The sequence below is a fragment of the Schistocerca serialis genome, chromosome 10, assembly GCF_023864345.2.
Source record: "Schistocerca serialis cubense isolate TAMUIC-IGC-003099 chromosome 10, iqSchSeri2.2, whole genome shotgun sequence".
Lineage (NCBI taxonomy): Eukaryota > Metazoa > Arthropoda > Insecta > Orthoptera > Acrididae > Schistocerca > Schistocerca serialis.
The window spans coordinates 158,486,616-158,500,249 of record NC_064647.1 but is presented as its reverse complement, the minus strand read 5'-3'; the positions used below and the strand labels follow the sequence as shown (position 1 = coordinate 158,500,249).

The window sequence follows — 13,634 nt, the reverse complement described above, 5'->3', positions numbered from 1 at the left end:
ACACTTCAAGTTGACTTCCCTGTTTTTCCATTTCTGCAAACACCAGCGACATAGCATTTGTAGTGTCAAAATTGCACAGTGGAGCTAAATGTTGCAGTTTCTCTCGGTAGCACTGATGACAACAGCATTTCCCCTCAGACGTCTCCACCCACCGCAACGACCAACATTGTCATTTAAATTTTTGTTCATCATTTTCAACAACTGCTTTTGAAGAATATCGACCTGAAGAAACAGCATATATATTAAAAAAAGATGCTGTGACTTACCAAACGAAAAAGCGCTGGTAGATAGACACAATAAAAAACACACAAACACACACACACACAAATTTCAAGCTTTCGCAACCCACGGTTGCTTCATCAGTAAAGAGGGAAGGGGAGGGAAAGACAAAAGGATGTGGGCTTTAAGGGAAAGGGTAAGGAGTCATTCCAATCCCGGGAGCGGAAAGTCTTACCTTAGGGGACAGGTATACACTCGCGCACACACACACATATCCATCCACACATATACAGACACAAGCAGACATATGTCTCGGCCATCCACACATATACAGACACAAGCAGACATATGTCTGCTTGTGTCTGTATATGTGTGGATGGATATGTGTGTGTCCCTTTTTTCCCCATAAGGTAAGTCTTTCCGCTCCCGGGATTGGAATGACTCCTTACCCTCTCCCTTAAAACCCACATCCTTTCGTCTTTCCCTCTCATTCCCTCTTTACTGATGAAGCAACCGTGGGTTGCGAAAGCTTGAAATTTGTGTGTGTGTTTGTGTTTGTTTGTGTGTCTATCAACATACCAACGCTTTCGTTTGGTAAGTTACATCATCTTTGTTTATATACAAAAACAGGAATTTCCCAGTCCAGCTTCTGCTAGTCTCCAATCAGTGATGCCGGATGACACAGAGTGTTGCAGGGAGTCCCCTACTAGTTCTTGGCTGACAGGAGCAAATGTGACGTGGTTACCATGTGCTTTGAGCACAATACAGCATTCCTCCTGTGTGGTAGTCGGATGTGTTTGACAGGAACTTTGACTCCGAGTCTCCCCGCCCTCACATTCCAGTGCAGCCTGGCATTGAGCCATTGTCATATCCGAATGCCCACAAATCTGGATATTGCACAGACAAATGGGAGGCCCAGAAACTGTCAGGTGCTGGTAGTACTGTCTCACTTGAGATCACTCAGTATCATATGCTTTTAATACCTTACCAACCCTGGTAACAACACTAAATACAAACAGCATTAATGCACTGTGATGGCTGTTCTGCCTGTCACAGGGAATCACCTACATACCCACCAATTTGGTGTATGTGTACAAGTTATACTGATGTCCGGACATGTCTTGTGGGGGGTTAGGTTAGGATTTTTTTTAACGTCCCGTCGACAACGAGGTCATTAGAGACGGAGCGCAAGCTCGGGTTAGGGAAGGATGGGGAAGTAAATCGGCTGTGCCCTTTCAAAGGAATCATCCCGGCATTTGCCTGAAATGATTTAGGGAAATCGTGGAAAACCTAAATCAGGATGGCTGGAGACTGGATTGAACCGTCGTCCTCCCGAATGCGAGTCCGGTGTACTAACCACTGCGCCACCTCGCTCGGTGTCTTGTGGGGAGCTTCATCTTTCGGCAGACAGTGTATTTAATAGTTACATTAAAATGAACATTCCAGAGTAAACATTTAGCAAACTATACATAATATGCAAGATAATATCTTTGTCTTTATTCTCATTTCATTTGTCTTCTTCCTTATGGAGAAGTAGACGACAAACACAAATTTCACTTCTTGACCACCATTAGTACTCATCAGACCAGATCACAGACACCATTGTAATACTGAGAGAAAGGATTCATTTAATTGTAAGAGGAGACACACAAAATAAATGATACTAAGATGATCAAACAAAAAAAGATAACCAGATTGGTGCAATGTGAAATTAGTTCATTTGTATTTCTAAATTTGTCCACAGATAATCTTATCAACCTCTGTCTTGGTATTGAGGTTTTAGAATTCCCAATCTCACTAAGTGTTAAAAAAATATTTAAAGAAAAAAGATAAGATAAGAGGAAGTAAGAAAAAGAACTAAGGGGCATAATAATGATATTTGTTGTATATGCCGTTGTAAATCATTTTTGTGTTTTTATTTTATTTTGATGGTCTTTTTTTTGTGCTTTTCAAATTGCTGTATCAGCTTTCTGTGAATTTTGTACTGACTTTTTTTTTGTTCCCTGGAGAACTGCTACTGGTGCATATGTGCTAATGTCAAGTTTGAAAGCTTCTTTTGACTGAATCAAGTGCTCCCATTGTTACAGAGCCGGTGACATGTGTCAGTCAAACACGGGACGGACAGTGTGTCGTGGTGAGTGGCGCAGATTCTACGATCAGGTTGCTGGACAGGGACACGGGGGAGCTTCTCGGAGAGTAAGTATTGCGTCACAAGTAAATCGAATCAATTACAAAATGTAAGGTTCTGTGACTAGTAGATTTTGTTTTCATGGAGAAATAGTTACTACTTGGTAAATGGTTGTGAACAGTTATCTTGATGGGTGATTCATACCCGTGTAACAACTTTTCTGTAACTGTTTATGGATCATGAAGCAATTTGGGAATCTTGCAAAGAGCTGATTGTTAGAAATGAGAATATTTTTTTGCTTTTAGAAATTTCTACATTTTGGTGACCTGTGGATGGGATTGATGACATACTTACACTGTCTTATGACATCTGTGCAGCCAGAAAGAGATAGAGGCAAATCTTTTTGAAACATTGTACCAGCTTCTTGAAAAGACTACATGGTGATGATGATGATGATGTTGATGATGACGACATATCACAACACAAATTGTGGCTTAAAACTGTGATTAAGGGATTTGAAATGATAGGAAGCTTAGATCTAGAAGTGGTAAGTGTGGAAAAGAAAAAAGAAATCTAAAGCTTTTAATAATATTTATTTGTTTCAACAGCATTTTAACATCAACAAAAAACAAGTCACAGGAGGTTTTATAACAGCCACTATAAAATCATGAATAATTCCAAACTTGACTATGCCAACATTTACCAAATACTTTAAGCTTCTACATATGACTTTCAGGTATGGTAAAGAGTAAGAGAATGAACATTAACAAGTTCACAAGTTTCAGAAAAATAAGTTACAAAAGAGCTAAAAGCAAATGGTGCATTGATGTCAGGCTGCCAACTTGAGCAAGCTCATACATCACTCGGTTCTTTTAAATCTAATGTCTGCAAATTACGCACCAGAAGATCTTACAAGGGTCTTACAACTTGAAATAAACCATAGAAATATGCATACCTCAGCACAATAATCTTGAATTTAAAAACTTACCATAGCAGTTTAAGTGGAACAGATAATAAGAAGCAATCGCCAATTTTAAAACATGAGGTTTTGCACAAAAGCACATAATGGGGGGGGGGGGGGGGGGGGGGGGAGCTTATAAATCGATAGGCATAAGACTTATACCAAATAATCAGCATTAAAATACAATTTCTGTTTGCCTTTTTACAGTAAGCTTAAAATAGCTTGGAATTAAAGTATTAACACTGAATGCTGATCCAGCTAGAGGTCTACGACAACTGTTATTGTCACTGCCCACAGCTAAGCAACATTGTACATGAGATCCCCGACTGAATGTTGCTGATGAACAAGAGATTTCGAGAATGCGAATGGCCCTTTAGTTACACGTAGCAGAAGTATTAAACTTTTCTTGGTATGTCTGTGTGTGGCTGTAAGTAAATGCCAGCAGCAAAGTGAGAAATGTGCTGACTCTGAAGATGCGGACCTGTGACCATGAAGGCAGAGGAAAACAAAAATTCTTGAATTGTCATATGCACACCATTTACTTGATATGCCAATCCCAACTGCACGTAAGCCCTGACACCAATTCTGCGACAATCGAGGCAGCCAAAATGAAAAACGTGCTGACTCCGAAGACGCAAGCCCACAGTCGTGAGGGTGGAGGGAACCAATAATTCTTCAAATGGCAGATGCACACTGTTTCCACAGCCACAAACAACATGATAAATCAGTCCTCTGTCCGTGGTGAGAGACCCCACTTAGTCTGTCAAGCAGCAGACAAACATTCAGATTCTGAAGGAGCACACACGTCAGTTAAATGAACTCTGCAAGTGACTGCTCACCCTCTCATGAAACACCGACCCACCCATCACTTGGAAACAGAAATCAATTGTAACATGCACGTGGCTCAGGATGGTTGAAAGAAAGATCAGTGTGGCAGGCCAAGATACGAGAATATAAGACATATCATCAATGATGCCAGGATGCCATAGGTATGCTGGAATGGAGAGGATATTTGGTAAAGAATGTATTGGAAAAGTGCACCAAATCAATCTAAAGGTGGATGGCCGTAATGTCTGGATGCTTACTCTGATGTTGTCTTGCGTAGTTTGTACTTCAATCTTCGTAATATTGATCTTAAGACCAAATGTGGAGTCCAGCTGGGGAGTGCCTTGCCTCCACAGCTGTTAATCATTGTGATGGATGTTGTTATGAGAAAGATATGGGAGAAATAGGGACCTGAATTGAAAACAATGTACTGCGTCATCCAAACAAGACACAGCCAGGGCAGTAGCACTACAGACACAATGGTGCGAGCTGGTGCCAGTGCCATAGGTCCACACCACTTACCTAAGTGCCATGGCCGGTGCTGAGGATGAAGATATCGACTTGCCTCGGCCAATTGCTGACCGGACGACAAGAGGCAAAAGCCTACTCGGAAGATAGAAGAGCATCTTTTGCCCACTTGGTTATAGATCATTGTCCAGGGCTGACTTAGACAGGGTACGTCATATAGTGAACTCTTAAAAGTGAGCAGACAGTTTTTGTAAATTGCATTTGCTATGAACTGTGAAGTTTATGTATGATTATTTACATTTAGCCATTGAGGACCTTTTTTGTGTAAACATGCAGTATTGCAGAGTTCATTATTTGACAAATCACAAAGATAAGTAAAATTTGTGTGACTTTGTTACTAATTTGTTGGAGTGCTGTAGAACCTTCGTTCTCCTATGCTGTTACCTGACCCTGTGGCATAGCTGTGTAACAGGGGCAGAGAGAAACTGTCTTAGCAGTGTACTGCACCAGAAGCCATTTCACGAACTCACTAACTTTGCCTACTGTAACAACAGTGCCAGCTTGGCCTTCAAAGCAGTAGTGACGAGGCCTTTACAAAACGGGTGACGAGGGTTTGCAAAACTGGTGATGAGATTTTACAATAAAAAAATGGTGTTTGCTGATGATGATCGTGAGCTTACTGCAAAAACCCATTATGCGAGGATTTGGTCATTTTTGGGTTACTTATACAGTACATTCTGTAACAGAAGACGAGCATCTTTCATCTAGAGAAACCAGTTGAGTGCAATTCTCACTCTAAGAAGTTGAATAATGTGGCAGAAATCTGTTTATTGCGTAACTGAATATTCTATATAGCAGGAATGCAAGGCAGACAAGACACTTATGTATTCCACATTTGATTTACAATCTGTCTTGCAAATACCTTCAAGTGAAATTAGTCAGATGTATAATCTGTACATACAGTTAGTCAGATGTATAATCTGTACATACAGTGTTACTGTCTATGAATTTTCTGAGACAAATGATGCATTCTGCTATGCATGGACTGATCTAAACTGAAAGAAGGATAGTTCAGAAATAAGCACTTGCATCATGAAGTATATTAAAGAGATTCATCCAGATGTAAAACATCTTTTATTCTTCTTGACATATGTGGGGGTCAGGACAGGAATCAAAATATAGCTGCAGTGTTCTTGTACTTGGTTATAAACTTACAATTATCCACCGGATTGTAAAGAAGTACATACATTTGGGAAAGGACATCCTTTAAATACAACACATATTGACTTACAAGATCTCCATCCTGAGATTCCTTCAATAATAGAAAAGAAAAAGAAGTGACTGATACAGTTTGCAAAAAGTGAGGCAATCCTGAGGAATTTCATTCTTTGTATAAGTCTGTTCCTACTTCATCTGCGACCCATGACACAATTCTGAAACTGGTATAGAAGACAGCAGCAGCAGAAATGCAGGTGTATAAAGTACAGAGGAAAAAGTAAGTATTTAGTGGTCTTACAAAACGACAAGTTATAGTGATTGCAATTATATGTTTTTATAAAGTATAAAACTACAAAATCAATTTTCTCAAAACTACTCCCTTTCTCAGGAAAATTCCAGGACAGGTTCTTTTATTTCTGAGTTTACAATACTAAAAAGGAAATAGGATCAACAAGAGCTGTGCAGGGATAGAAAAAGTTGGCTGAGGCTCATCACCGGCATCTGGAGAACTGGAGCTGTGACCTGACAATGACGAATATCATTAATGAAGACCAATAAATTTTGCCTCTAAAATACTGTACATTTATAAGCACAACAGACAAAAAAATTACTCAGCGCCAAGTGACAGCGTGCTAATACTGTATAACACTTCAAAGCAGGGATACCACATCTGGCTGAAGCCATTCATTGATGATTAGATCCCACAGAGCATCAAAATTGTGCAGATGTTGATGGCTATGGTCAACCCTTTGATTGCAGTGTACCAGTGAACTTGTCATGGTGCACTGCTCCCCTGGTGCTGAGGACATGTTTAAACATGTCCCTTAAGCACTATTGACATGTTCAGGCGTCCCTTTTCGCCAACCTCAATACTGCAGACGAGTTACTTCCATATATTTGAGAATATAAAAGTTTTGAGTATTTATCATTCAATATATGTGCCTTTTTGCGTGCTACGATTTTCACAAATCCTTGTTTTGCCATTTATGAAATTGACAGTTGTTATGACCAAATGATTCGTGATGTGCAAGGACAGAAATGGGGTGTTGAGTGTGACCACCCAGCAGATATAAAAACCAATTACTCGAGAACAAAATGAGGTATGATTCTGCTCTCAGTATTGCTCAATGTATGAGCTAAAATCGACCCTACACCAAGTTTACAAAATGCGTTTTTACCTCAGCAGAGTCATTAAAATTTCGTGCAAAGGTTTACTTCATTTGATGCAATGAAAAGAAATTCAGTCCTTCATTGAGCAAAGATATTAGACTGTAAGATGTGCAAAAATCAAATTTTTTCGTCAAATAGTTTTCGTATAATTGGATGAGACGTATTCCATAGCAGTCAGAGTGCCATCTCTCGGCAGAGTAGCAGACTTTAGTGAGCAGTACAGTGACAGCAAAACAGCGCTCAGCAGGGGACACAGAGAGCAGCAAAAGAGTTAATCTGCTTTTCCCAAACCCTTTTTATAGGATTAACAGGCCAGTGGAAGTGATAAAAACCCGAGTGCACGGTGCACGACAAACTGGGACCGAATGTATGTGGCCCATGGACACAGCTGTAGTCGTTTTTGGAAGGGTGGGGTGTCCACAGCATAATCACGTGGACGTAGAAGAAAGGACTACAATGGGTTACTGAAACTGTTGAAATAAACTTCCTGGTTCATGTGCATGGTAACCTGAATGAGAAGGCCTAAATCACATTATGAGAAACAACACCAAAGGATCACAGAATCATCCCCAACCTGAGCTACCTGCTTTGCACACTGCTCGCTAGAAGCGTATTGAACTGTCGAGGTACTTGACACCTTGTGCGACTTGAAAAGAGGTGAAGTCACAACTCATTGTACAACTCTACATGCCACCAGTTTCTGTGTTATTATGTGCATTGAATACAAACAGCTTTAAGTGCCACTGTGGCCAAGCGTCAATTGTGAACTTGTCATCCAGTACATTACAACATTTTTACAAACTAGGCATACTGGACAGTTTGAATGGATACTTTGACAAATCAGGCAGTTTCATTTGCAGTGTGGTCATGGACACATCCAAACACAGTAGCTCTTTGATGCCATTTCGTCACGTCTCCACGTCAATCCCTCTTCCTGTGCCGTTTCCATACAACCAACAGGCACGTACAAACCTCGTCACTGCCATGACTTATATAACTGGTGGAGGGTGACTAGACTGCCACGTACCAGTTGTACACCATCTACAGCACTTCAAAGATACCAGTATATGTTTTTAACTACTTCACTGCTACAGACCTGCTCTCTGCATTCTGTGCCTGATGCAGATTTTATTATGGCTGCTTGCCAAATGCTGCTGCCTCTGCCGAGAGATGGTGTACCGACTGCATTGGAGTACTTGATCATCTGATTTTAAAGAAATTATTAGGTAAAAAAAAAAATTTTTTTTTGCACATCTTATAGTCGGATATCTTTGCTTCATAAAGCACCAAATTTCTTTTCATTATTTCTCATAGCTAATGTGCTGCATCAAATTAGTAAACCACTACATGCATTTTTTTAAAAAAATGCAGATTTAATAATCCATTTCGTAAATGTGGCATGTGGTTGATTTAAGCACTCACATTGCATTGAACAAATTGGAGATAAGATACCAAAATTTCATTTAAAGTTGAGAGCAGAACGGCATCTCATTTCATTTTCAAGTTATTAGGCTCTACATCTGACTGATGATTGCACATGATGCACCTAGTTCTGTCCGTGTGGACTTGCTGGCTGCTATGAAATACTTATCATCTGATTTTAAGAAAACTACTACGGGGAAAAAATTGAATTTTGCACCTTTTACAATTTGATATCTTTGCTCAATAAAGAATTGAATTTATTTTCATTATATGCCGTAGTTACTGCACTTAATCAAATCAAGTAAAATATTATGCAACATTTTTACAGAGTTTTCAGAGGTAAAAACACATTGCGTAAAGTTTGCAAGTAGTTGATTTAGCTCATACATTCAGTGAATTTTTTTAAAAATTGAGGGCAGAGCAATATCTCATTTTGTTGTCAAGTTATTGGGTTTTATATCCAACCAACAGTTGCTTGTGAAACACCCATTTATGTCCTTGTGAATTGCAAATTATGTGATAATGATAACCATCCCACAGCTCCTGGGGTATTCTGTAGCAGGACGCATATACACGTTTACAGCAGCAAAAGGGTAAAGAGAGTGACTAATATTTTGCCTGGTTATCTCGTCTTTGACTATATTTTCACATTCACTGATCATGTGACATTATTCCACAATGAAAGAAAAAAAAATTAATAAAGAAGCGAAAGGCAGCCACTCACCTATAGCAGACTGATGTATGGTACACCAACACATGAAACGGAAAACAGTATTCGCTAACTTTTGACTTTTAACACTGCTGTGGCTGCCACATCATGTGCTTATGACCACATCATGAATGAAGTCGTTCGATTTTTTGATGTATCAGTATGGCTGCCTCAGCTGGGGTGATATGTATTTGGGTGTGTGTGTGTGTGTGTGTGTGTGTGTGTGTGTGTGTGTGTGTGTGTGTGTGTGTGTGTGTGTGTGTGTGTGTGAACGTATCTACTTTCCACTAGAAAAAGAGATAGAGCCTGAAAGCTAATGAACACAGGTTACTGTTATGTGTGTGTATGTGTGACACATCAGACTGCTATAGGTGAGTCATTCTGTTATCCTTATTTTACATATTGTCTATCCAGGAATTTCCACTATTGCTAAACAAAAAAGAAGAAAGATAAGTAGAAAAAGAAAAGCCATATTTGTGAAACTCCGTGCTGTCTGTGCAGTTGTTTATGAGGTGTGTTCAGACACCAAGTGTACTAGATTATTATATATATATCTTTTTAAAAAAGTACATTTGAAAAAATTACAGGATATTGTTGATAAACTGGTTGACTATTTTTTTTTCCACAAAATTGCCTTCCCATTCAGTGCGTGCGGTGAGCTGTGGCACAGGCTATCTGACCAGCTCCTTAGGAACCTCTTTCTGCATCTGCTCGTCAGCTGAAAACTTATTTCCAGTTATGTGTGCTTTCAGTTTGCTGAAAAGATGAGGATCTGTGGGTGCCAGGTCTGGGAAGACGTGTGTGTGAGTGTTGGGGGGGGGGGGGGGGGGAGGGGGGGGGGGCAGGGTTCGAAACATCCCAACCAAATGAGTCCAAGAGAGCCTTGGTGGTTAAGGCTGTGTGAGAACAGGTGTTGTCACACAACAAGCACACTCCTCTTGTCAGCATTCCCTCATTTTGTTTTGAATGCTCCTTTTGAGGAATTTTTTTCCCCGTGGGGAGGGGAGGGGGGCGGGGGGCCTTCTACAACATCATTGTGCAGTGTTGGTCTCGCCCTGAAACAAAAATTTGACCAAACACTAGGCCGTAATTTTTCAACCCAAAATTGTCGTTTAGAATTTTTTAGCAGCTGGGGAATTGGTGGGATGCCATTGTGATGACTATCTTTTGATCTAAGATGTGTAATGAGCCACCCATGTATCATCTCCAGTCACAGTAGAGCTCAGAAAATCCTCACCTTCCGATTCAGGTTGTTCAAGAGCTAGTGGACCATATTGACCCGATTATTCTTGTGCTGCTCTGTCAGCTGTTATGGGGCCCACCTTCCCCATAGTTATCGGTATGCCATAGCTTCTCTGATAGTCTCGTATAAGAGAGTTCTGGAGTGGTGTAGAAACACTGCAGCAATTTCATCCACTGTCAATTGATAGTCTTTGCAAACATTTTCCTCGAATTTTTGCACCAACTCATCAGTTAAAATGGAAGGTCTTCCACTCTTCTGTTCAGCATAAACATTTGTTCTGCCTCCACTAAATTGCTTACTCCACTTAAACATACTTATTCTGTTTATGACACCTTTGCCATACACCGTTTTGATTCAAGACAAAAGTTCCTTTTGCGAGTAGGGAGTGGATCATATCACGTGGCTCACACTTGTTAGGATTTCTTACCGACATGTTTCATGCAACTGGACACATCATGGTGAGTTTATGTACAACAATGTTTCTGCGATGCTCATCCTGGTCAGGTGTTCCCCACTACCACTCAGTGTTGCCGACTCTCGACAAACAAAAAAATCACAGCTCACGATAGTCACGGTACACTTACGTTCTGAACATGCCCAGTATACTCATTTTGTTGCAGGTACCGTGGCCACGACGTGTCTGGCTTTACGACGGAGAGCTGTGTCGATAATACGGACCGCCACGTGCTGTCCGGGTCAGCCGACGGCCACGTGTACTGCTGGGACTTAGTGCGTGAGAAGCTGACGGAGACACTGGTGCACGGAGAGGTGAAGGGCAGTGCTAGTGTCGTGTCTTCCCTGAGCCCACACCCACTGCGGTCTGGTCTGCTGTCAGCTGCCGGAGGCACGGTCAAGTTGTGGGGGCCGGAAGAAAGCCCAGACGATGCAGACGAGGTGTGACCCGTTGCGAGGGTTCTACACTTTTGATTAAACTGATTTCTGTTTTAAACTGATTCTGATTAATTACTACCCTGTACATAAATGTTTAATATTTAACTGAGTACCTAGCATCGGGTTTCTCAGTGTCAAAATCAGTGTTGACGGCAGCACTGTACGTGTACAAAACCAAGTTCATTAATATTAAACTCTGAGATTACCAATTAATAAAATAATTTCCACACATTAAAATACTAATGTTGATTTTGTGGAAATGACAAGAATATCCATTTATTTATTGAAAGTGTGACATATTGTGTGAGAACTATAATATGGCACATGGACTGCCTGGTTCTGTCCATTAGCAGTGGGGAGACTTTGTGCTTTAGTGATCTGCAGGTGTTCATTGTCAACTGTGCAGAGTACTATTAGCCGGTGTTGACTGCATTGTCTTTTTTTGCTGAGCTGTGCTGCCACGGTCTGTGTGTTGTTGTGCTATTTTTTGTGATTTTTTGGAAAATGATTGAGTTAGTTAGTGGCCTATTGCTGGAGTTACCTTCTACTCAAAGTATGGAAAAGGAAGCCAGTTATCAGGAGCAGTTCTGGAAAATGGTGTTGAAAATGGTGAAGTGCTGTGATGCTGAGAAAACTGAAAAGGAACTGTTACCTCTTACAGTCGTCCCTCAGAGAGATGACTTAGACTTGCAAGAGTCTGCCTAGTGTTGCTATAATTTATGAGTGTGCAGGAATCACCCAGATGTATCCGCAGGAATTCCTGACAAGAAGCAGTTAATTTCAGTTGCAGTTCAATTAAACAGTAATTTGAAACACCTCTGCATATGATCCTAATTACATTAAAATGCGTCCTCTTGTTACTGGCACAGCACTTCATATAGAAAGACAGATGTATATAATGACTAGTAATACATTTTGACGTAAAAGGTAGTGCCCACTATGCATAAATTTCCTGCGGTTCTTCAACAGAAAATGGACTGGAAATGGAGTACCATCTCCCTTACCCAAGTGTTCGATTGAGAAAGGGTGAAAAAAGATAACTTTGTTATTGGAACATTGAACACTGGCAACCCCAGTTGTTCGTGGAAATGAAAAACATTAGGAAGGCTGGCACAGAAATGTTTTATTTGGATGAATCCTGGATGGACAATAACCCAATGTGTGGTAAATGCTGACGAAAAGAAAGGTGTGGTTATTACTGTGTGGGGAAGCATCTACAAAAGACTAATAGATGAAAGTGTGGATTCTAAAACAGGATTCATTAGATAAGCACAGCTAAAGTTTTGTGCCAAATCTACCCTGGAAGACTACCAAGGGCAGACGAATTCTGCTAATTTTGAAAAATAGTTGGACGAACTTGTGCCTCCAAATCTTCCTCCCCTATCCATAATAATCATGAACAAAGCTCCTTATCACAACAGTCAAGCCAACAAACCACCCATGAAATATGATAGGAAACTACCAATAAGAGAAGAGAAAAATACAATATGATGAGAACACAACAAGCAAGTGCCACAAAGTAATTTATATGTCGCCATACAATTTTGCCTTAAATGCTGTAGAGCTAGTGTGAATAAAACACAACATTACAAGTGAAATGTTTTCTGCAAATCTTTTGAATCATGCAGGTGGTTGCTTTCACGTTGTTACTGAGGAGGACTGCACAGAGTGTTGCAGAAAGGCATAATAGCTCAAGAAGGAGCACTGGAGGCACGGCGATGTAATGGATGTAGCCTTATTGTCAACATTGTCACTTCAGACACTAGTGACAAGTATGAGAACACACTTATAGGCAAGAATAAAACTGTTAAGTGTACCGGAGCTTCAGAGAACTAGAGTTCTTTGTTCTAGTTTTATTTCTTTGTTCATGTTTTAAGTTAATAATGTTTTGTTAAAATGTGTGATATCCAGTAAATTTCAAAAAACAGTAAGTTGTTTTGATAGTTGTACTTCTATCTGTCACATTTATTTTGACAACTGATACATAATTTTCTTCAATTAATATCTTTCTTTAACATGTCAGTACAAACAGTGATCTCAGTTTCGATAACATGAAGTATTTAACTGATCATTACCTCTTGTGTATGTTGCTACTTTTGTGGCAGCTCAAAACACAGGTTTGTGCTGACATACTGCGTGCTTACATTACGTGGCGGCAGAGCTCGTTCCCCACCTGTCACCGCAGCAGACCCTGTGTGCTCTCCCTTCATCCCTGCTCACTACATGCCAAGTACAGTTCACGAGCAGTACACAGATGTAAGCCTCCACACAGAACACTACTGTAACCGCAGGAAAAAGCCAAGTCTAATTACAGTCGTTCTCAGGCAGTACGATGGAAATAATATGTAAACATTAAGTGAGTTAAAATGTAAAGCTGGGC

General features: G+C 40.3%; 1 protein-coding gene across 1 annotated transcript in view; it reads left to right on the top strand.

The window, feature by feature from the left end:
• LOC126424836 (WD repeat domain-containing protein 83) overlaps nucleotides 1-13,107 on the top strand; it is a 55,009-nt gene extending 41,902 nt beyond the window's left edge. Inside the window, exons 5-6 of the mRNA XM_050087643.1 lie at nucleotides 2,307-2,415; nucleotides 10,984-13,107. Coding sequence (XP_049943600.1) covers nucleotides 2,307-2,415; nucleotides 10,984-11,263 — 389 coding nt within the window. The 3' untranslated portion in view covers nucleotides 11,264-13,107. The remainder of the gene's footprint in view (nucleotides 1-2,306; nucleotides 2,416-10,983) is intronic.
• Nucleotides 13,108-13,634: the final 527 nt, after the last annotated feature.